Here is a 23,958-nt window from a genome sequence, read left to right on the forward strand (position 1 = left end):
TAACCTTGGAAACTTTTATTAACGTTGTTAAACCAAATTAACAGGTACAGAGTTGGAGCATTTCCCTGCAAAAACAGGAATGAAGATGCAAAACTTGACCCACCCAGATGTGCAAAACCAGCTCAAAGCCCTGTGTGTCTGTCAGGGAACAGAACAACCTTCACTCCTGCACTTTGAACTGTATTTATCACCAAAAAAAATCTGTTAAATATGAAATTGCTGTGCCTATCAAAATTCTAATCCAAACTCAATTATATCTAGGGTTTTTTTGTTGTTTTTTTTTTTTTTGTTGTTGTTGTTGTTGTTGTTGTTTTTTATGAGTCCTACCAAAAATGTGGTTGAATTAAACATCAGGTATCTTCATAACAACCACATTTTTTTTCACATTCTTGTCTGATGCTGGCAGGGAACATATTGCTGCACTTGCAATCTCTGGAGAACACTGCCTTTTCCTCATTAGCTTTTTGCACAGCAATTAATCCCTTTAATCAGTCAAATCAGTTCAACACTAGATCACAAAAGCACTAAGTAAAGAGAAAACAAGAAATTACCTTGTTAAATTTAATGAGCAAGGAAAAACAGACACTACATGGGCTGTAACACTCTAGCATGGAAACATTTCAGTGCCTGAGCAGCACCAGCAGCCCACAGAATTACAATCATTTTGTCTTTAATGTGAAAACTGCATAATGCAACAGAGCAATAAATTCTTTAGCTTATGAGAATGAGCACGTGCAGAATAAAAACCAGTTTCATAAGGATGTGACAGTAAAAAAAAAACAGTTCACTTTTGCAACACTGACACTGCCTGTGCATGCAACAGTGGCATCAAACCAGTACAAACCATATCAGAACACACAGCATTAGATTTTCTTCAAAATTTGCTGCTGCACTTAAAGGAAGTCTGAGCTTTACAGGTGTTTATGTGGCCAAAAAGGGCTGTAATTCACAGACTAAACACTGTGCAAGCAGCAGCAAGCAGGTGATGTGTAGAATTTATTCACTCTCTGTTTTAATCATGGAGAGAGTTCTCATCCAAAACAATTATCCTGCAGGGGACAAAAACAAAAAAAAAAGAGGAAGAAAAGGGTTGTTTTTAATCATATAAACAAGATGAAGGGAATGGGATTTCATAGTGCTTCTTTTTCATGGAAAACAGGAATGCAGCTCATGCCACACATAAATTTCCAGCACAATTCCAGTTTAACTCACAGAGAGTCTCACCTGAAGGGTGGAGCTGGAGTCAGCCACTGATGGGGGTGGAATTTCTGATCTTTGGGGTGCTGGTCTAAAAAAGCAGAGAAATTCAGTTCAGAACATGAAAGCCACACAACACCCCAGAGACAGCAAGTGAATCAAGAGCTACAGGTTTCTCTGCCTGATTCATTCAGCCCCATTTGGAATCAGAGCCCAGGACCCTCGTGGTGATCAGAAACCAATCCTGGTTTCAGTCCCTGAAGCCCAATCCCAGCTCAGCAGTGGAGCTCTGACAAAAACCAGGGGCACAGCTGCTAATGCTGTCCAAAGACAAGTATTGTCACATCCCCAGGCTTCTACATTTAAAAATCACCATCAATATTTTCAAAAGTAACCAGAGATTTGGAACATTTCAAACTTTGGGTGCATCCAGCAGCTCTACAGACAAAGAGCACCTGCTGAAGTCCCTGCACAGCTTCCTGGTGCTCTGCCTCCAGCCCAGGCTCCACTCTCCTCTACTCCATTCTTCCTTCCAGCATCTTCTGGATCCTGCAGGCTGGCAGCCCTTCAATGACAGAGTTTTCTATATCATCCTCTCTCTTTTTATTTTTGAACAGGATGAAACAGAAAATTGTGATGCCAAACACAAGAATGTCTTGAGTTCCTCAGCGAGATAGAGTTAGGGACAAGTTATGAGCACTCACTGTGGAGTTGTTCAGAGTTACTGAGCTCTGATCTCTAGTTCTAAGAGGAAAAAAAGTTATTTGGGATATGAATCTTTTCCTTAAAATGATGTTTTCTGCCATGTTCTTCAAATTCTCTAATATACTGCCATGAAAGCACAACCATTTTCACAAATTCTTCTTTATAAAGAGCTTTCATGACTCTGTTTTCTTCATGCACATTTTCTCTGTCTCAAAAAATTCCCCCATTCTGTCAAATTATCTCTGATTTCTGTGAAGACCAAGCACTGCCTTCCAAGCCTGTTGAATTATTTGCTTTCCACCTACAGGAAATTGTATTAACAAATCATTCTTTTCCCTCTCAATTTAGTAGGAGAGTTCACAATGATGCCTCCAGGCAAGTTCCCTGACACTCCACTCCCTAAGGAGTCACAGCCCATTTTCTGAAAAGTCCTGCACAGATCTGCACACACCACACAAAATAAACCCTTGAACACAAATATAAATTATCAGCTCACCCAAGAGTGTGTCCCTGAGGTTGTTCTTGGATCTCCTCATCTCCAGGAACTGCGTGGAGCATTCTTTCCAAAATATCATCCAGACTGGAGTGAGCCCTGTTAAATAAAAGATTTCTAAGTAGTGGTGACAAGGTTCATGCTGCAAATTTCCAAATAAAACAGTCAAAAGGGTATTGAAGGTTTTCTGTAAGCATTGAATCTTGCTAAAATTCTAAGTCTTTGTAACTCAAAGCCAAACATGCCTTCCCATCTTTTTTCATACCTTTCTGTATCCTCTGCTTGATTAAATGACTCCTTAGTCCATAAACTCTGATTTATCTTCTCATTTCTCTCAGATTCTTTTCCTGACTCTCTGTTTTCCATTGTAACTTGATCAGGAGCTATTCATATAAACAGCAAGATTTTAGTATCAAAGAAGATAATAAAGACATTAAAATGTTGTTTTCTCTGCTACACTTGGGAAATTTCCAGTTGCCCACTTCTCAGTCACTCTTTTCTCATTGGTCTGATTTTTTACCAGATGAACAAAATCCCATTATCTGCAGCCAAAAGTGGCCAGCAGCAAGGCCCAGATAAATATTTCACTCCAACACATTTCCAGATTCACAGGACTCAACATTTTGTTTCCCACTGAAATGAAAAATGCATGTGGAAATGAATCTTTAATCTTTCCTTTTCCAATCCCAGATATGGGAGAGAAATCCAAGGGAAACCTGAGCATGTCATCTTGGTTTGTCTACTGATCAAAATCCAGTGATTTCCCCTCAAAGACTTATCAGCAAGTTCTGTTCCCCACAGAAATCAGGGTGAGGGTTGGGCTTAGGGTGGAGTGAAAGACTCCAGGGGCTGGGAAGGGCATCCCATGGTGAATTTTCACATCTGGAAATTCATGGTGATGGGGTTAAATTTAGGTTTAGGCTATTGGGGAATATTTCAGCCCCTTCTGCTGGGCTGTGATAAAAGGAAGCACGAGGCTGCCACAAGAAATGGGAGTCTGAAATAGCTGTGCTTTATGCAAATACAAGAAAACCACAGTGATTGAGCAGCCAGCAATAGCCTGCTGCAGTCCTCTCCCCCTAAAAACAAGAAGCTCCAATGAACTTCCATCCCTCAGGAAAAGACTTAACAAAGCTGTAGGATAACCAAACGTGTGCCAGCATCATTCTCAAGTGACTGTGCTATTTAGCTTTTTACAGACTTAACTCATGTTCTGCCTTTTTTCTTTTTTTTTTTCCTTTTTTTGTCTGCTTTATTTTTTTTTTTTTTACTGCTGCTCACTTTGTGACTCACTGGAGGGAAAAAAAAAAAGCACAGCCTATAAACATTTAGGTTTTCTGCTCCTCTGACACGACTTGTTGTACATCTAAAAATGATTCCCACTTAGCACCATTTGCATTTGCAGCAGCACAAAGATTCACCACTCTGCTGTCTTTGTAACAGAGCAGGAAATACAATATTCATTACCCCAGTGGAAGCTATTTTCTTACTCTATGAAATCAGAGGCATTATTTCATGCTGGAGAATTAGGAACATTAACAGCTAGGGTGCACTGGCCACTTTCTGAACTGAATCACCCTCCCAGAATGGAAACTTCAATGGATTTGACATCACCTGCCCACCACCTCTCCTCCTGTGGGTGTTGTCACCTGTGTTTGAACACAGCACAAGCTACAGTGGCATAATAAAATTAATTCTCATGGTTAGACCTGCAAACCTCCCACAGCAGCTCCCCGTGGACTTCAGAGGGAACACACAGGGAAAGGCAGCAAACACTGGTGGGGGCACCAAGCTAAAAACTGCAGTTTATTGTTACAGCTGAACACACAGTGACGTGTGCAGAGAGAACTCAGAGGCATTTTGCAGCAAGGCAAAAGGAATTCTCTATTTTTAATCTCTACATTGGGACTGTTAGCAACAAACCATTCACTTGTGCTCTGGAGTCTTGCAATCCCATCCCTTCCGAGTCTGGAGTGATGGAATCTTGCTGCTTTAAGTGTTCTGTTAAAAAACAGCATTATTTCCATATTGATCTAGGTTGACTATACACTAAAGTACCATAAAACTTTATCCAGCCCTAGAGGAAAACTTGTACATGATTTATAATCCTTTCATATCTTAACCCACAAACTGCATCATTAATGCCATCATTAATGGCATCACTGATGATGATCTCCATGGGTTCTTGTTTTGGTGAACGAGGAAATAAGGTCAGGATGGACATTTTAATTATCCCAATGTCTGCTGTTAATTTAGGAAGAGCTTAATGATGGATAAGCAAAGCAAACCCTTCTCCAACACCCTCCCTGTGAAAACCACACAGCATTTTTACACCTTCTGACTGGAGAGGTGTGTGAACACAAAAAGAAATGTAAATCACTGAGCTCTGCACAGACACCTGGGGGGTGCAGCTGCCTCCTCTAATGAGGAACACGAGTTGCTCCAGGACACCTTTGAAAAATTCAGTGTACACAAATTCCTCTCTGTGTTAAACTCCACCTGCACTCAGTGTGCTGTCAGCAGCAGCAAGGAACCACTCAGAGAAATGCAGATGCTCCAGGAACTGCCAGTTATTTAAGCTGTTGATGCCCAACTTCCTAATCACTGACTGCAACTAATTTGGAAGCTCTGGTGTATTTTGCCAGTGAATGGTCTGGGAGAAATCCTGACTGAGCACAGCTGGAAAGCCTCCCACCATTTGGGGTAAAGTGCCTCTTACCAATTTCATCCAGCAGCTCTTGGGCTGGTGGAGGCAGCTCATCAATGGAGAGGGGCTCTGAGAGTGCTGAGACAGAGGAAAAAAAAATCTAGTTAATTATCAGTGATTAATTCTTAATAACTGTGACACAGGCTTACACTCTGATAGCATCTTGCTTACATATTTCATTTAACACCCTGCACAAGCCTGGCTCATTCACATTTTATCAAATTTCCCTAAATAATTCCATAATGGAAAAATTACTTCAAGCCAGACTTGTGCATTCAGCTCCCAATGCTGTATCAGAAATTTGAGGCCTGTAATATTTACACTTCAAACAGAGGTTGATTTGGAGGTCAGAGTTCTTAGTCTGCAGGTGCAAACAGAAAATCCATAACCTAATTAGCACCAGCAGTACATGGCTGAGTGCAAAGCTGTTTATCCCTCTAAAAGAGACATCCAGGAGCAAAAGAAGAAGGGGAAAAAATGAAAAATAATTAATAGACTGCTGTATTTCCTTTCAAACACAATTCTCTGTTTATTGAACAATTTATTTTGGCTGGGGCTGGGATAAAAGACTTACCATGTTCCTGCCTGGTGTTTCTCAGGGATGAAGCAACTGGTGGCAACCCAACCTGTGTGATATCAAACAGAATGAAACACAAGAAGATAAATTGAAAAATTGCTGATCTTCAATCCTCCCCTTCAACATCCTAAATCCAAAATTAGGTAGAACCTTCAATTAAAGCCTGAGCTGACCAATAAATTTTAAACTAATCTTTTAAATCAATCCAGAATATTAAAACAGAGTAAGACTGATGTGTCAAAAATTTTGCTTAGGCTGCTGTGCACTCTTATTTTAGCTGTGAGTTACCATCAGCTACATAATCTTTATTTCCACACTCTGAATGGATAATTGGATGGGAATTTTCTGACTGGACAGTTCTAAGACTTCTTCAGTTCCCATTCTCTGCTGGAATCCTTCATTATTAAAGCCAGACAAATCTGTTAATCAGAAGAGCCCCCCAAAATTAAGAATTTGTAACCAGAGGCCAATCCCCACTGCCCTCAAAATGGAAATATGCACTTAATTCTAGAATAAGGTTTTGGACAAGAAGTGACAGCATCAGCAGAGCCACTCAGGGCAGCTTTGCCCTGTAATGAGTGTAATGAATTCCAAATGCTGTGGCACAGGAGCAGGGTGGCACAGACCTGCCTGTGCCAGGTCAGCTGCACAATGAGCACTCACTGCTGCCCTGCCTGAGCAAACTCTGATTCCAGCTCTGAACGACAGCCCCAGCACTGGAAACATTAACAAAGGTGAAAAGGCAAATATCTTATACCAAACTGTCTGCAAAGACAATTTGAGGTAATGCTGTGGCTCAGGAACACCTTCAGTGCCAAAAGGATCCCTGGAAATCGCTGCAGTGACTTTGGAAACTCTGCACTCCAAAGGGAGGGGTTCTGACACAACAAAACTGATGAGATTGGGAACATTTTATGTGCAGAAAAAGGACAAAGCCCTGAGCCAAGGGCTCCTTCAGCCCAAGATTTCGCAGGTTTTTATCACTCTGGTGTTCCAAGATTCCAGAGGCTGGGAAATGGAAATTCCTTACAGCCAGAGAAGGGATGGAGGGCAGGGAAGGGCCAATCTGAGAGAGGCCAACATTTACAAGGGAAAGGAACCCAAATCTTTGAATAATCAGTGGCAACACTGCCTTGAAATCAAACAGGACTTTTCCCACTTTATCAACAGAGCCAGGACTCCAAAATACTCACAAAGACCTACAAGCATTTCTCTGCTTGCATTTATTTTTGTGAAAAGTATTGTCAAAAATATTTTTAAGGAACATTAAAAGAACATTTAAAGAAACTCCTGGCCTAAGTTGTTTTCTGACTTACAGGCTCCTTCAGTCCAAATGGGAAAACTCTTGGAGCCACCACTGGAATTTCCATGCTCCTGTCCCCTTCACAGGCTGTGGTGAAAGTCTTGAACACTGTGGAGGAGGTTTCTTGAGAGGCACAAAAGGAAGAATCTGAAGAAAATTCACGGCAGTGTTTGTATTTCTCAAAGGCTAATGGAAATCTTTCCCCTAGAATTAAAAAAAAAAAAAAACAAAAAAACAAAAAAACAAAAAAAAACGGGAAAAAAAAGAAAGGACAGCAAAGCTGGAGAATTATTTCTGGAATTTTGTATGTTTATCACATTTCAACAGAAGCAGAATAAAGTTTAAAGGGAACAGGCACCTGCACAAGAAACTCTTGAGAAACTCTTACCCATGAAAGACCAAACTGAAAACCCAGGAGATTCACCTCACACAAAACTTTGCCAGCTGAGAAATTCCAGCCACTGTGTTACACCAAATTAATGAAGCACAAAGCAAATGTTAGTTCAACTCCTCTTAAGCACTCCAGTGCAACAAACATTTGTTGTATTATTTAACTTGCTAGCAACACTCAAACCACACTGAGTGCTCATGAAATTGCCTTTAAAATGCTAAAATTCACGTGGATCAGTTCAAACATGAATGACTTAATTTCTGATTTATGAAGGCTGCCAGTGTCTTCCAGGGACCTTTCAGGCAGTGACTTTTTCAGCTGTGTCCCTGTGAATTCTCCTTTAATTCTATGTCTTTGTTGGAGAATGAGATTTCAAACAACGGGAACAGCATTTATTGTGGTTACTCATTGCAAGCCTGACATTTCTGCAGTGTCAATGGAGCACCCATGATTCACCTTGATGGTTTTTACATCAAAAAATCCTGGCAGAAAGGTCTGGCTGGTACAGAGAGGAGAAATCATTCCCTGTGAATCCTCTTTTTCCCCTCCCTGCATTACCTGAGCCCAGGGGGGTGCTGACACTGGTGGGAGCGCGGCTCAGCCGGGGTGTTTTACACTCCACACCCCTCTGGAAGTTCTGCTCACAGGGGATGCTGGACAAATCCTGAATATCTGCCACTGATCTGAATTATTGAGAGATGTTCTGACAGTTAGAATAGCCACTTCCTGCACCTGTGAATCACCAGATCCTGCTATTTTCAGGGTCTTGAAATTTTAATTTTGTGCAGTGTTATCTAGTTCACTGGAATGGAGGGAGATGTTCCCTTTGAAACTTCCCACAGGAATACTGGAAAGCCCAAAATCACCATCCTCAGGAATGTTGCAGAGGCAGAAAAGGTTAATTATTTCCTTCCCCTTCCTTTCCAGGATTTTTTAAATAATCCTCTATAAAACCAGCTCAGGAAGCTGCTTCCAGAAATGGCAGGAACTCCAAATGTGAACCAAAAGGCAGAAAAATTCCCCAAAGCCAAGGGAAAACCTCAAGGGTTAACAAAATTTAATGAGCCATTAATTAAGACTAAATGTAGGTCTTGGGAGCATTTAAAAGAATGATAAACTGAGACTGCTGAAGATCTGCACAGGCACTGAAACACCCCCAAGTGAAAAAAATGCAATCCAAATTGATCAAATTTTGAGGAGATACACCCTGGATTAAATCGTCCTCAAAGGCCAAGAAAAGAACAGACACCTCCTGTAAATCAGTAATTTTATGCAAATCTCCATTAGCTGTAAAAATAAATTAACTTCATTAGTTGAGTCATAAACATATTCTGCTAATTTTTTTTTTTTCCCCTGAAAATCACAGGGCTATTTCTGTAATAAAATTTATTTGGCTCCACACAAGCAATTTGCTCTTTAAAGTGATTTTATTTCCCCTGTGCCATATGGAGAGAAGGAACGAGGAATCCTCACACTTTAATGGGAAGAAGAACACCCAGATTAACAGCAAGTTAATTACTTCTGAATATGAAAATATTTCCAACTAAGGACAACTCTTTTACACCAATCTCACAACTTTTCACAGGAAAATACTCTCAATACTCTGGGGAGTTTTCTCTTGGTCTGGTTCATCTCCCTGTCTTGCACCAACACAAAATTCTTTAGTTAATGACCAATCTGCTGAAGTTTTGCTGTAAAATGTGGCTCTTACACATCTTTTTCTTGGCATTCTTCCTGTGGCTCCCACAGTGTCGCTTCTCGTGCTGCATCCACACTGAAATGAGGGAGGAAAGGTCATATTCACCCTCAGAAAATTATGGAAATAGAAGGATTTGGTTTCCTTCCTTTCAGGAAGTTTAAGCACTACCTTCTCTCTGAGGTGGACTGCAGCTCATAAACACTTTTTGCTTAAAACCTTAGAAGGTGGAGACTGGTAAAAAGTGTAATTTTAAACAGATTAAGGATCTGTTAAAACTTTTAATCGACATTTGCAGCTCCAGAACAAAACTGAAATGAAATAAAAGAACCCAAAATCTAGGAATCCACACCACTCCATTGTTTCATCATCCTTTGATCTGTCTCAGATTATGCCAAGCCCACCCAAGGTCAAAGAGGATTAGGCAGATGCTCAGAGAGCAACATCCCCTCTGTCCTGCTGCCAAAGTTCCTGAGTCAAGGGAGCAACCAAAAACATTCTTTTTTTATCCTAAAGCTGAGTGATTTCCACTGCTGGTGCCTCCCTTTGGCCCAGGGAACTCAGCTCCTGTGTGGGGAGGAGGGAGCCCAGCCCTGACAGTCACAGAGCTCTGGCCAAATTCTCCCCATGCTGGTAAAATACAAAATTTACAGGACAAAAACCCCTCCTGTTTTTCAGAGACAGCCAAATCTCCAAGAGTGCCAAACCTGATGTTACCCCCAGGCAAGATCCAGTGAACATTCCTGCACTGGGCTCATCCCCTGGGATTGGGAAAGGCAGGATTTCATGGCACTCCAGCTCCACAACCAAAGCACAACAGAATTAAAGCAGATGACTGAAGCCTTCATTTGAATTATCTTTGCTCCATTTCAGGCTGTGGTTTATCAGTGGAAAAGGAATTGTGATATGTACATGGCTTTCTATTTTTCTTATTTTAGCTCCCTCATTAAGGCAAAAAAAACCCCACCAAACTCTGCAAAAAGACAAAACCCCTTGAGACCTGTGAAAAGCCCTTTTCATATTCCCTTAGCAAGGAGCTGAGTTATGTAGATAATCATTAAAAACCATCACTGGCATCTTATTTGAATATTAGATATATAAGCAGAATTAATGAAGAGAGCACACTTTAAAAGCTAATTTATGCCTGAAGGAACAATGAAAATGAGTTTCTCTACCTGGCTCCAGGCATTTGGCTCAGCTGATTCACTCCCAGCTTGTTACTGCCACTGCTCTGTGGTGTTGTGCTGCAGAATAGTATTTTTCCTCCTGAATACAAATAACAAATGTTCCCTGTTATTGGCTTTTGCAAGTACAAAAGAAAACAAAACAACTCATTGAACAGGAAATTGTGACTTTATTAAATTTTTTTTTATTATATTTTTTTTTGTCTGAGTTCTTGCGACCTTTGTTGTTATCGAGAGACAAATGTGTTTTAAAGATGCATTTTCATAAACATGGCACAGCTGCCAGACAGGCACTGAAGCACTGGGGAATATCACAACATTTACAAATTTGAGCTAAAAGAGACAGCAGAGTAAGGAAACAATGATTCTTCCATTATTCTGCACACGCACTCTGTCAGCTCTCACTGTTTTTAAGCCCAAGATCCTCCCAGCAATGAGAATATTAATGTGTAAATACAACTCTAATTCAGTTTCCAGCACCACAGCAAGTTGCATAAAAAGATTAAACTTAGCCCCAGGGTAAAAATAAAAAGGTTTCAAACAAGTTTTTGTTTTGGCTTTTTAACTGAAACACAGCAAAGTACATAAACACTGCATCTGAAATCATTTCAGGCACTGCAATGCCCAAACCAAAATCCTAAATGTCCTGAACCTTCCCAGAAATAATGAGGAATAAGAGATCAATTGAGCCTGAAGAATGAAGGCCCAGCCTTGTGACAGGAAAGCTGCTGGCAAAAATTTCTATGCAACAATTCCATGTCCCTGACCCACAAGTGCTTCAAGGAAAAGGACATTTACCTGGAGCCTGAATTCCTGATGCTGCATCTCCAGGTAATTTCTGTAAAAATCCTGCACAAACTTCTTCTGCTTTGCCCTCAAAATTTGAGGTCTGGAAAGGGGCAAAAAAGAAATTAATTCAATTTTTGACAGAGCAGCAGCAAAGGGCAGGACAGCCCTCACAGGATGATGTTCCCCATAATGAGTGGAGAGAAAAACTTTTCAGGAGCTCCTCATCAAACAGCCCAGATTGGATTTAACAGTAAAATAGAAAAGTTTTGCATCTTCCAGAAATCAATGGAGATTAATTGATTAATTACTCTTACCTAAATCTTTATTTGCAGGTACTATTTCAAAAGAAAAGAATAATAATGAAAAAAATCTCCTATTTTCCACAGCTCTCTTCAAATCAAATGAGAGCAAAATTAAACCACATTGTGTAGCCAATGTCCAAAAAAATGTTCTTTTTACCTCTGCTTCTGACCTTCCCTCAAGAGCAGGAGGAAGGAAATAATCAGGAGTGAAGAATTCTTCAGTCACATCAGGAGGTGAGTTAAGAGAACCATGTAATTCCCTTGAATGTCCCTGTGAAAGACATCATCACCTGAGATGATCTCACTCTCTATTAATAAAAAATATATATTTCAGCCAAGAAAAAACACTGAAATTCTGAAATTCTATTTAATTTGTTCACTGGCTTTCAACCCACGTCCTGCTCCTTGCATTACCTTTGTTTATAACACAAAGTAACCATAAAAAGGGGGAAGGAGGAGGGGAATTGTTCCTCAGATCAGCTCAGGATGCAACACCAGGCTAAACTTTTCCACAGAGAAGCAGCTGCCACTAAATTCCTTGGATTTCTGTACATACCCTAGAGAGATCCTCAGCTTGCTGAGGAAGGACTGAACTCTCAGGAATGGCTGTTCCAGACTCTGCTTGCTCATCTGGTGCTGGGGACTGGCAGCTCCTCCCTAGGATGTCAGAATGGAACAAAATTATTAAGCAAAAAAAAAAACCAAAACAAAGACATGAAGTGAGTGATCTGAGGCACTGCTGGAATATCAATGAGAGCAGACAGTGACACTAATTGTCTGTCAGGAACACGGAGGAATAATGACATTTAAATGCTCACCTCATTAATTAATCTAAGCAGGGGAACCTTGCCCTGTTCCTTTGTCCAGAACTTTTTCAAAAGCTTTACCTACTAAGTTGCTCCAGAAAAAAAGAAAAAGAGTAAAAGCAGATGTGTGTGGTGAGACTGGAAGAAATGAAAGTGTGAAAGCACACTCAAGGGTCTGAAAGCTTTGGGTTTCTCATGCTGATAACAATAATCAGTGATGATGAAGGCTCCAAGCTCCTTTCCTCCACCTATTAACACCTAATACTCATCTTATCTCTATTTATGCCCATCAAGGAGTGACTGACTTGCTCTGAGGGCAAAACTCTGGAAGATAAAATGGACAATTCTTGTAAAAAAAAAAAAAAAAAAAAATCACAGCAGCTGAAATCTGACTGGAAATGGAAGGAGACAAAAAGAGAGCAGAGTTTTCATTCTCAGCCTCACCTGTGGAACTCGTGAGCGCAGGCTCCAGATCGCTCTCCCCAGACTCAGTTCTACCCTCAGTGCCCAGGTCCCAGGACTCAGCACCCTCAGCTGGCTGCCAGCCACACCTCTGCTGGTCCTGGCTGTGTGGGGCTCCAGCAGGGACCTGCTGGGAGGTTTCCTTGGCACTTTCTGCTTCACTTTCAGACGTGCATTCACTGGCAGGGTACGGACAGCTGAGCCCCAGCCGTCCTGAGACCGCTCTTCTGGCCAACTGCTCCACTTCAGCTACACAAAAAGAACAAAATTACCACTCCACACCACAGAATCTGGACCCACACCACAGAATCTGGACCCACACCACAGAATCTGGACCCACACCACAGAATCCAGACCCTCAAAGCATCCCCTGCGTTTCCTTGTGCCTTGGAATTGGTTCATTGCAGACTTGGAAATGTTAGAGCTGGTAGCACGACAGCCTTTGTCATGAGAAGAGCTGAACACTTCCTTCCATTTTAAATAAATCTTAAAACCTGCACAAATTGCTTAACTCAAGTGTCTCCAGGAACAGGTTTTGTTAGTCTGACTCTCTATTATCCGTGCCCGTGCTGCCATCCACTGGGCACTGCCATCCCTGCCCTTCCTGCATCCACACACCATCCAAAACCAGGCTAGAAATTCCTTCAGCTCCATCAACCCAACGTGCCTGGGATTATTTTATGCCCAGAATGTGCAAGACACGGGATCCCACTCACTTGGATTCCATCCAAGAACCACCTCAGAGAGCTTCAGCAATTCAGGCACAGAGACCTCTCCTCGTGTGTTGAGTTTAATGCACTGCACTGCAGCGAGATTTCTGATATTGATGATGATTTAACACTGATTTAACACTGATTTAACACTGATTTAACACTGATTTACTCACTCCTCCATCCTGACTGCATCACCCTCTTCTTCTCACTCTTTTTTTTGCTGCAGAATTCAGCCCTTGGTTTTGAATGGCACCTGCAGTAAATGATCATGAAATGCACAAACTCCTTTAGAGCACGAGCATATTGTGTCAAGTATTCCCCAGCCAGGAAAAGGCTCCAAGTTGTTTTAACATTAATTAGAGCACGTGTGCTCTCAGCCTTTTAACAACCCAGCAGAACCAGCAGATTGAGCAGCCAGAAGCTTGGAAAGCACAGACAATTATTTAGGTCTATTCTAGATTAACCAGACATTCAGCTCTGCACCTCAGAGCTGTCAGCTGCCTTCAGATGCTGCAGCTCCCAAAACACACCATGGATGATGTGGGGATTGTTTTATTGAGGAGATCACAGATCAGAGCTGGACAACAACGACTCTCCCAGCAGAGTTCACTGCCTGACCTTCACTGACCATGTCAGCACCTGGAATATTTCTGTTCTAACCTTTACCAACAGGTCTTTCTGATCCAAATGGATCATGGATTAATTTTAAGTTTAAAGTTTAACTTCAACAGTTTTCCTGATTTGACCAAACACTGAAAGAAGTGACAGACACTTTCCAACATGAATCTGCACAAGTTTTGCCAGGTAATTTCAACATGTGCTTTCCACTCATGCTTAAAAACATAAAGAGATGACTTTAAAAGTATTTATACTTGGAATTGAAGGAGGCTGTGCCCAGAGAGGAGAACCACCTCTATTAATATCTTCCCAGATTTCCCTCCTTAGGCACTGGTACAGTTTAGGACCACTGACCTCCACCCCAGAGGCATGTGAAATCTTTTCTAACACCATTCTTTACCACAAAGTGCCCTGTCACAGCAGCTCTGCAGCTGACAGTGACTCACAGCAGGCTCCTCTCTGTACAGATGGCTTTTGCCTTACTGAGGAACATTTAATACCAGCCTTGATCCTGATGTGCCTCCTTCTGACAGCGTCTCTCTCCAGATGAATCTGTCAGAATTAACTCTTCTATGAATAAGATCAAAACTCACCACTTCTCCTCTTCCCTTCTTGCTGCAGGATGTGAATCAGCTCCTCTCTGACACTGCAAGTTGAACTTTTTTTGGCACCTCGCAGCCACGTGTGGGAGGAAATGCTGAAATGAGTCCAACAAGCCATGATTCAGCACACTCTGGGCATTCTGCTAATTACTGCCTGAGCTGTCTGGGAGGTAGCCTAAGAACAGGACAGCACAAACTTTATACCCTGAGTTCTATTTTAGCTGCTCTGCTCAGGAGAGAGGATGACAACTCCAGGCCTCAGCCTAACAAAATCTGCCCTGGATTTATGGCAGGTTTCAGGTGCAGGAAGACAATCAAAATGTGCATCTTCCAGGGAGATGAATGGACCTGGATGACTCAAGAGTATCCCCACAGGAGATATGTACTTGAATTTCTCTCTTTCTCTTTGGTCCATGTATTTAATAATGAAAGTGATCCAGAAACCCTTCCCAATAACAGCTTAGGCCTCAACACAAACAAAAATACTTCTCCACTGGCCTTTTTCCCAGGAGTCCCATCTCCATTTGAGTGCAGGATTTGGATTCTAACCCCACCCTGAGACACTGGATCAGTATTACCCTGGGAGGACCAGAGAGAAAGGGGAAATGCTACAATTGCACCGCTGGGCTGTTTTCATTCCTGCATATAACACACACAAATACCTTTTAAAGGACAGATCCACCCTTCCTCTTGAGCACCACCCATCCCTGCATCTCTTTGCCTGCTGAGGAACACAGAAATGATAACCAGGCCCCCTGCTCAACACTTTACCTCCTGGTTCAGGCTCACTTCATCATCCAGGCCTCTGCCCCTGCTGTAGCCTGGATCACAACGGCTGGCTGCAATTTTGCTCTTCCACTTCTCATTTTGAATTGCCTCTCTTTCCTTGGCTGTCTTGGGAACAGCCTGGAAGCAGTCTCTGCCTGGTGCCTGACACCTTAATGGTGGTGGAATGTAGTCCCTGGATGGTGGACCTACAGCCTTGTGTAAAAAAATATCAACTCCAGAAAAAGCTTTATTGGTACTTTGGGAAGGCCCATCAGGCCCATTCCAGCGTCTTCCTTGAGAACTTTCCTTAGGAAGCAGATTCATCCTGCTTTCCTGGAGCAGCTTCTTCTGCTCTCCTATGGCATTGAGCCTGTCCAGGATCTCCTCTGTCCTGCTCAGGCAATCTCCTGCCTGCTGCACCATGCTCTGCATGATCTTGACGTCAAGGACGCACTTGCTGATGTGCTGGTTGCTTTGGGAAGGGCTGCTCAGCCTCCTGCCAGCATCTCCTCTCACCTGGGACAGGGCTGAGGCTTCTCTCACCCTTTCCTCTTCTTCTTCCTCCGTTTCCTCCTCCTCATCCTCTCCAGTGAACCCCATGCTGGACCCCAGGGATTCCTCTTCCTCCTCATCCCCCCACTGGCTCTGATCTCCTTCCTTTCGCTGCCTTTCTGCATCCTTTGGAGCGTGGCCTAATCCAGGTCCTTCTTCCAGGGAGTCTTGGGGACCTTCTGGATAACTGGCCATGATTTCATTCATCTCAAAGCTGCACAGGCTCTCATCCACATCACTCTCACTGGAGTGAGAAGCTCCTGTCTGCACTTCAGAGGAGACATCGGGGCTTGTGTCCTGTGCAGCTGGCTCTGCGCTGGCTGCTGCCTCCTGCACCACCACAGCACTGCTCTCCCTGGGGAAAACAGAGCCTGTGGGGGCAGAAAAGCCACCTGAAAAATTCCATTTGAAACATTAAATCACTTCTCCACATATCCGACAGCCGTGCTGCTTTGGCACGTTGAGGAGTTAATTCTGGCAATTTAGAAATTCCAAATTTGCAAGCATTTGACACCTCTGCTGAAAACTGTGCCTGAACAAAACAGATTTAGAGTCTTGAGTCCACATTAACAATTTACTGGCAGCTAAAATCCAAAGCCAACTGCTTGCTATTTTCCACCTACATCATAAAATCTGTGAGTGCTCCCATTTTAATGATTTTCAGACTGAGGAACACGTGAAGGACACAGTGACATCCTGCTCCAAGAAACTCACCAGCCTTGCTTATCTCTTTTTCCTGGAATTCCACTGTCCTCTTCTGGAAGCTAAAAGCTGATGCCCAGCAGATGTTCACATCTGCAAGAACAGCAGATCTCTGTGCTTTGGGTATTCCACCAGCATGGCCACTTTCAGACTTAACCAAATCCTGTCAAAGAAAACAAAAATGGAGTAAAATACAATTGTATTTGACAGTTCTGTGCCTCTGCCTGCTCTTCTGAGGGGGTTCAGCTCCATGAGCAGAACAGAGTGTGGGATCACTTCCCCTAGACTGAAGCAGAACAACTTGAATCTGAATGGACACAGCATATCCATCAAAGATTAGAATGCTGGAAATCACCTTTAAGTCATTTTTCAGGATATATTGAATATCCTGAAGTTTCATGGAGCGGTTCCTCTGTTTGGGTTCCAGCCCTGACTTGACAACTTCATAATAGATCAGGGGGAGCCTGACATCTGCTTCCAGGTGCTCCCCTGAAAGGATGAGCTGCTTAACAGCTGAGTCTTCCACACCCTTCCATGGAGGGCTCTCTGAAAGACACAAGTACAGACTTTATGTCACCAGCTGTATGTTAATGTTAATGGAAATAGAAAAAAAAATCTAAAAAAAAATAAAAAAATAAAAATCACATTATTCCCTGTCCATTCCCTAATTCACAACTCAAAACAAGCACTGGCATCTCCTCCCTGTGTTATTCCAACACAAGATGCTTTCAAGGGAGCTGACAGGAATATCTAGAGGAGAGTGACACTGCAAACAACCCTGCTCTGAATTCTTCATTGGGATTAATTTTTAGAGTAATTGTTTATCCCATTTCACTGTCAGAATAGTCAAAGTGAAGAACAGAACAGACATTATCTGTAACAACAGCAACAGTGAATTATAATAATACAGTAACAATAACTTATCTCTAAGTTAACACAGAGATCAAACACATGAAAGCTGCACAAGCTTGTTTTGAACACTGAAAAGACTTAATTGAATGTTTTGCTGTGCTGGTAGGAAGAAGAAAAATAATCAGCAAAACACCATTATATGTCTGTAATATCCACCATTAATTTCATCCTTTAGCCACAGAATTTGAAGTTTTTTGATCACATTTTACAGGAGGTCTCAATAATCTTTGTTATTGTCATTAATATTTGGGGGGTTTTTGCCTGGTTCATTTTTTAATGAGAATTTATTAAGTTAAACCATCCCAGCCCAAAGCTGTGCATTCACCTGTCAAGGCTTCCTGCAGCACTGCACAGAAGCTGTAAACATCTGATTTAACTGTCCCAGGCTTCTCCAGGATTATTTCAGGGGAACACCAGCGGAACAGCTGGATTGGGACAGGAATTCGGGTCAGGTCACTGTGTTCTCCACTGTCCTTGCTGCAAAAAAGGAAAAAAATTGTAAATCAGGACATACAACAAATTCAGCTACAAGGTTTATATTTAGGAATTAAACACCTGAGTGTGTTACAGCTTTTAGTTTAACACATAAAAGGTTCAGGGCATGTCTGCAAATAGAAATGTGAAGTAAATGCCTTCATTTACTTCAAAATCAAAAGATTTTCTGGAGAAAGCAACACCTCCTTTAATGGCTTAAGAACTAAAAACAAGCTGAACTTCTCCCAACATGAGCTTTACAAACAACCCTTTAGTTGGAAAGGAAGCCTAAAAAAAATATAAATTTGTTCTACAGTGTCTCTAGGGGATAATTTCAGTAATAATTTACTGAGATGAAAATAAATACTCTTTGTCTCATTGGTGGCACCTAATTGCCACCAGTTTAACGAGGTTTTGGATGTTCAAGCCCTCATTTCCCAGCAGCCCTGAGGAAGTTTTTCACCTCTCTATCATGTACTCCAGGTTGCAGAGCTTGGCCTCCCCAGAGGACACAATTTGGATGGCATAGGAGGAGAGGGAGCGGTGGATAAATCCCCGGGAGTGCAGGAAACGCAGAGCATCGATGATCTGGAGCAAAATGTGCAAAATGGTCTCTGTCTGCAGCACTGGGAATTCTGTACGCTGGGAAAACAGCCCCAAAAGCACCAAATCAGCATGGCAAGTCTTTAAACTTGATGTGAGAGACAGTTGTTCTTATTTATTATGGTTATTATTTGCTGCAGAAGGCAGCAAATGTGAAATTTATTGGAGGAAAAGGAGGAAATTCATTTTTTTTTTGTTCTCAACGCCAAACCAAATAACAGCACCTTAAAAAGAAGAGAAAAATATCAAATGACAACAATAAAACACAGACAAATCGATTTAAAAAATAAGAAAAAGACCCAGAAACTCAGATACAGACTGAGGATTTTGTCTTCTCCAGGAAAGATGTTAGAGGTAGTCACTAAACTTCTGATGAACAATTATTTGAAATTCAAGCACTGCAGTTACCCTTTCATGGAGGATGCTGTAGAGAGAGCCAAAGTGAACCCTCTCATAGACCAAACGAGTTCTCTCCAGGTCACTGGACAGACAAACAGACATCAGCTGCAGCAAGTGAGGGTGGCGGAGTTTGCTGCAAAGGGAGAGGGAAAGGCAAATTTGCAAGGCAAATGTGAGACAAAAAGAAGGAAAGTCCTGGCCTGCTCAGTGTTTTTATCACTATGACATGAATGTTGGGTTTTCACTGGAATGCATCTCAGTGTAAATGTATTTTTCACTGAATTACTCGATTTTAAAAGATCAGGAGAGCAGGAAGGAAACTGTATTTCTTATCTGGGGAAGAAGTGCAACCCCAACCTAACACTCCTGAGGTAAATCCCAATCCCCCCGAGGTAAATCCCATTCCTCCCATCCCTGGAGACCCAAAGGGCAGCTCCAATCCCACCTGCTGTGTTCCTGCTCTGCCAGGAGGAGATCAGCCAGGCGCAGCTTCCAGCAGTTCTGCTGGGGCTGGAAGCTCAGCTCCTTCACTGTCACTCTGCTGCCTCCCCACACCAAGCTACAACAACAAGAGGGATTTGGACCAGATGCTTCCAGCAGTGTTTTTTTCTCTTTTTTTCCCAGTTATGGGGTTATTTATTGAGAATTTGGTGGTGCTCTGGTGCTGCCTGCCGCTGGCAGGAACTTAAATTTGAGGGTCCTGCTCTTCCAAACTGACAATAAACTCATCCTGCTAAAGGCTGGTGGAGCAGGAAAGGTTCACTGCCCAAAATCCCACCCCTTCCACCAGGAATTCCCTTCAGCAAGGCCATCAGTGACACAAATCAGACTTTTGGGGAGATTAAATCACCAATTTGTCAATTCTCTGTCTGCCTTTGAGACACAACCACTTGCTTAACAAACAACAATTAGACAAGACTATATCACTGTAATTATTACCAATAATTAAAACAATCACATGATACCAAAGACTTTAAATAAATGCACGGCCTGCCCTTGCAATTCTCATTTCACCACAGGTTTGAGCAAGTGGGCTGCACACCTGGATATCCAGAGGACATCCTGGACTAAGATTTACAAGGATTAAATGCTAAAAAACACCATCTGTGCAGCCCTAAATGTATTTCCCACCACAAAGAGATCAATCCTGAAACACTGCCATCAGTGATTAGCCATAATTGGGTTAATATTGCTTGTGGGTTGTTGTTGGCCTCTCAGACATCAGTCTGACTCAGATATTAATCAATGAACAGCAGAAAACAAGGTGCAAGCAGGAAACAGGGAATAAATACAGAACAGACGTGGAAAATTACCCAAACAAAGCACTGATACAACAATTTGCTGTGTGGTTGTAACAGACACAAAGAGGGGCTAAAATCTCTTTAATTCCACTTACTTGGTCATGATCATGTAGGGCCCCACGTGGTAAGAAAATGCTGGTTCATCATCAGCCTGAATCACATCTTTCTCCCCAATAATTGGGAGAGAGGCCAGGTAGCCCAGGTGGCCACTGCCTGTGAGATAGAACTGAAACAGGGCATCACCAACAGGAAAACCCAACAGCTCCCAAATTCCAGCAAGCTCATTAACAACCTGAGTGTAATCACTGTGAGGGCAGCACCAGCTCAAACATCACCATGAAATCTGAAAAATCAGGGCCAAAGTCTGAATTGCCCAGTGAAGCTGGAAGAGGAAAGGCAGAACCCATCCTTAGGAATTCCCACAGGTGATATTTAACAGGAATTTCTGCTGTTCCAAAGCAAACCAGGGCCTGTCATCCACCAAAGGCCTGGATATTTGTGCCCTTTGTGGGTTTTTTCCCATCTTTTCAGCAGAAATAAGAATGCACTAAAAGTTAAAATATAGCACAGGTGGGATAATTGTAGGAAATTCTGGGAAAAAAAATGTTTTAACATCATTAGAAAATCCCTACCCACAGCATCTTACCTTCCCAAAACCAAAGCTGTAAATGTTCCTGGCCACACTGGGGTGTCCTTTCAGGAATTTTCCCAGTGAATTATCAGCATTTCTAAATACCAAAAACAAAAGCAATAAGAGTAACTTATTTACTCCAAGACTTGGATACAGAGAGAGAGAGAGAGAGAGAGGAAAAAAAAGCAGAATTTCTGCCAGAAACCTGCACTTGACTGGTCCCACACACATAATGTGGATGTTAAAATTGCAAATTCTTGTGCAGCTCATTAAAACTTTTGAATTTTCATGATATTTATTTATTTAAAGCAAGATAACCAATAAATATGCACACACTGTATATCCTGCACTGCCTTTTTGTCCACAAGTCTGTATTTTTCCCAACATGTATCTGACACAAAAACTCTTGAAACAGTTGGGAACACACCCTCAAAAAAATCTGCAGTGATCTTAAAAAGTCAAAAAAACAATTTCATGCTACACTTCAATGCTATTAAAATGCTATTAAAACCCAGTGCTTGCTGATTTCAAGAGTTTAATTAATAAAGTTTCTCTTAATATACAGATATTTATCAATTTTCTACTTAGAGCTGTCACAACAGAAATCAAATGAATCCCAGTGGACTTAAATCTGCTATTGTCAAAAAGATACAAGAACTTGCTAATGTTAAAATAACAGAAAATGGAAATAAAATCTCTTGTTACCCTTGGACAAGGCCAGCAAACCTCGAGGGGCTGCAGATCAAGGCCCTTGAGGAGCCAACTTTCCTGAGCAGATCTGAGGGAAGGTTCCAAATTGCAGCTTGCATGTGCAGTGTGCACTGCTGGATAAATTCCAGCATCTGGGCAGCAGCAGGAGGAGGGAAAAACAATAAATTAGGGCTTCAGAATAAGAAAAAAATATTTTAAATTCATAAATCAGGACTATTGGAAAAAATAAGTGGTTATTTGCAATATCGAAATGAGCATTTTGAGCAAGGCATTAAAAAACTTGAAGAAAATCAATTACATGAAAATGGAAGAAAAAATTCGAAAATTCACCCACAGAAAATTATAATTCCAGGTTTCTTTTTAAGAGGAGCGTTGTGATAACAGAGAAAATGAGTTTTAAATCAATATTGCAGTTGAGAATCAGCTTTCCACACAAATACCTGAGCACTGCTTTCCTTCCTGGCTGATAAAGCCCAGAACTGGGGAGTTTTGCCCTCTTTGTCGTGGACTCTGAGATCTCCTCCTTCATCCAGTAACCTGCTGAGGATCTGCTGCTTTCCTGAAAATGCAGCTGCGTGCACTGGGGTGCTCCCATCGTGGCAGCGACTGGGGAACAGCAAAAAAAAACGTTCAGCAAGGGGAAAAGCAGAATTCCTGTGCACTCCCAAATAAATAAACTATGAATAAATGAATAAACCATGAAAAAAATGGCAAATTATTGCTCTATTTAGTTCTGAGGAGCTTGGGTTAAAATAGCAATGTGCAGCTTTCATTTATGCCCAGTGAATGTTGTGTTTCACAGGATTCATTTTCAAGGATTAATTTTCATTTAAAAATAATTAAATAATTAAATAATAATTAAAAATTAAATAATAATTAAAAAATTTCATTAGCTGATTGGCATTTAAGCCAAATTTCAGCAGCACATCAAATAACAGAATAAACAAATAACAGAATAAACCTGTATTTATCTCTGAGGAACTTTGGCTAAAGTATCAATGTGCATCTTACGTTTATGCCCAGTGAATGTTGTGTTTCACAGGATTCATTTTCAAGGATTAATTTTCATTAAAAAATAAGTTTGATACTTAGCTGATTGGCATTTAAGTCAGATTTCAGCAGCACATCAAATAACAGAATAAACAAATAACAGAATAAACCTGTATTTATCTCTGAGGAGCTTTGGCTAAAATAGCAATGTGCATCTTAAGCACATTTTTTGTTTATGCCCAGTGAATATTGTGTTTCATAGGATTAATTTTCAAGGATTAATTTTCATTAAAATAAATCTGATACTTAACTGATTGGCATCTGAGCCAAATCTGAGCAGCACATCCACGATTTTACCCAGCCCCAGCAGCGCAGCAGTGAAGAGACAGGTTTGACCCATGGAATTCACAGCATCAACAAAAATTCCTGCAAGGAAACCAAACATTCCGAGGTGCTGCTTCTTTTAATAAAAATGCTGCTTCATCTCACAGCTCTGAGCTGCTGCAGAAAGGAAAATAAAGCAGCACAAATTAAAGGAAAAAAAGAGAAAATTATATTTAATGTGATTTTCTGTAAGGATTGAAAGCGCTGCTTGTCCATGAGGATTTGAAATAAAGGATGGGTAAGCAACAAATGGTGCTTTTATGTGTTGTGTAAGGAATTAGTAAGGACTTATATGTAGTGTTTAAATTAGAAGGATGGATGTATAAATATACAAATATATAGATATAGATATATAAAAATATATAATATACATTACATATATTTATATTTAATATAAAATACATTATATATAAATAAACATAACTATAAAATAAATATTAAGTAATTATATCACTGTATTTTAGGAGTATAATAATATATTAAAAAACATATAATATTATATACATATATACTGTATTAGTACAAGTGATTGACACATAAGCACACATAACACAGGAGGGCAGAATTAATAAATAATTAAAAATTAATTAAAATAATTATTATAAATAATATTACATAGTATATATTACAATGATATATAACATAACATAACAACATAACATATTATAAATTATTACATAATTATATATTATTAATAAATAATTATTCTTTATTAATTGGTCAGAGCATGGGGCCGATAATGCCAAGGTTGCAGGTTTGATCCCTGCATGGGCCATTTGCTTAAGAGATGAAATCTATGATGTTTGTGGGTCCTTTTCCAGTCAGAACACTTTATGATTTCCAATATTTAGTTGCTTTAATTAATCAAAATAATTAATTACTATTTGGAATTCATTATCACCTGAGATGGTGATGACCACTAAAGGGAGAATGATGGGGAAGCCGAACTATTTTTAAACCACGAATAAAAAAAAAAAGGGCCACAA

At 41.0% G+C, this 23,958-nt stretch overlaps 1 protein-coding gene across 5 annotated transcripts in view; it reads right to left on the reverse strand.

The window, feature by feature from the left end:
* Positions 1-23,958, reverse strand: part of TEX14 (testis expressed 14, intercellular bridge forming factor) — a 25,542-nt gene continuing 1,584 nt past the window's right edge. The window contains exons 3-32 of one of the 5 annotated variants that reach the window (XM_015646507.2): positions 22,900-23,014; positions 22,039-22,204; positions 21,593-21,729; positions 20,903-20,984; positions 20,352-20,482; positions 19,401-19,514; positions 18,965-19,088; positions 18,417-18,595; positions 17,805-17,956; positions 16,923-17,113; positions 16,580-16,730; positions 15,317-16,257; positions 14,537-14,640; positions 13,499-13,578; positions 12,595-12,861; positions 11,901-12,001; positions 11,502-11,615; positions 11,052-11,142; positions 10,245-10,335; positions 9,085-9,147; positions 7,932-8,056; positions 6,996-7,129; positions 5,677-5,728; positions 5,115-5,180; positions 4,319-4,396; positions 2,661-2,778; positions 2,399-2,494; positions 1,653-1,762; positions 1,225-1,288; positions 1-1,049 (exon numbers count right to left, since the gene is read on the reverse strand). In XM_015646507.2, coding sequence (XP_015501993.2) covers positions 1,013-1,049; positions 1,225-1,288; positions 1,653-1,762; positions 2,399-2,494; positions 2,661-2,778; positions 4,319-4,396; positions 5,115-5,180; positions 5,677-5,728; positions 6,996-7,129; positions 7,932-8,056; positions 9,085-9,147; positions 10,245-10,335; positions 11,052-11,142; positions 11,502-11,615; positions 11,901-12,001; positions 12,595-12,861; positions 13,499-13,578; positions 14,537-14,640; positions 15,317-16,257; positions 16,580-16,730; positions 16,923-17,113; positions 17,805-17,956; positions 18,417-18,595; positions 18,965-19,088; positions 19,401-19,514; positions 20,352-20,482; positions 20,903-20,984; positions 21,593-21,729; positions 22,039-22,204; positions 22,900-23,014 — 4,274 coding nt within the window. In that variant the 3' untranslated portion in view covers positions 1-1,012. Of the gene's footprint in view, positions 1,050-1,224; positions 1,289-1,652; positions 1,763-2,398; positions 2,495-2,660; positions 2,779-4,318; positions 4,397-5,114; positions 5,181-5,676; positions 5,729-6,995; positions 7,187-7,931; positions 8,057-9,084; positions 9,148-10,244; positions 10,336-11,051; positions 11,143-11,501; positions 11,616-11,900; positions 12,002-12,594; positions 12,862-13,498; positions 13,579-14,536; positions 14,641-15,316; positions 16,258-16,579; positions 16,731-16,922; positions 17,114-17,804; positions 17,957-18,416; positions 18,596-18,964; positions 19,089-19,400; positions 19,515-20,351; positions 20,483-20,902; positions 20,985-21,592; positions 21,730-22,038; positions 22,205-22,899; positions 23,015-23,958 lie in introns of those variants that run through there. The other 4 variants (XM_015646506.2, XM_015646508.2, XM_015646509.2 and 1 more) reach the window with 4 other exon arrangements.

Source organism: Parus major, chromosome 19, assembly GCF_001522545.3.
Source record: "Parus major isolate Abel chromosome 19, Parus_major1.1, whole genome shotgun sequence".
Lineage (NCBI taxonomy): Eukaryota > Metazoa > Chordata > Aves > Passeriformes > Paridae > Parus > Parus major.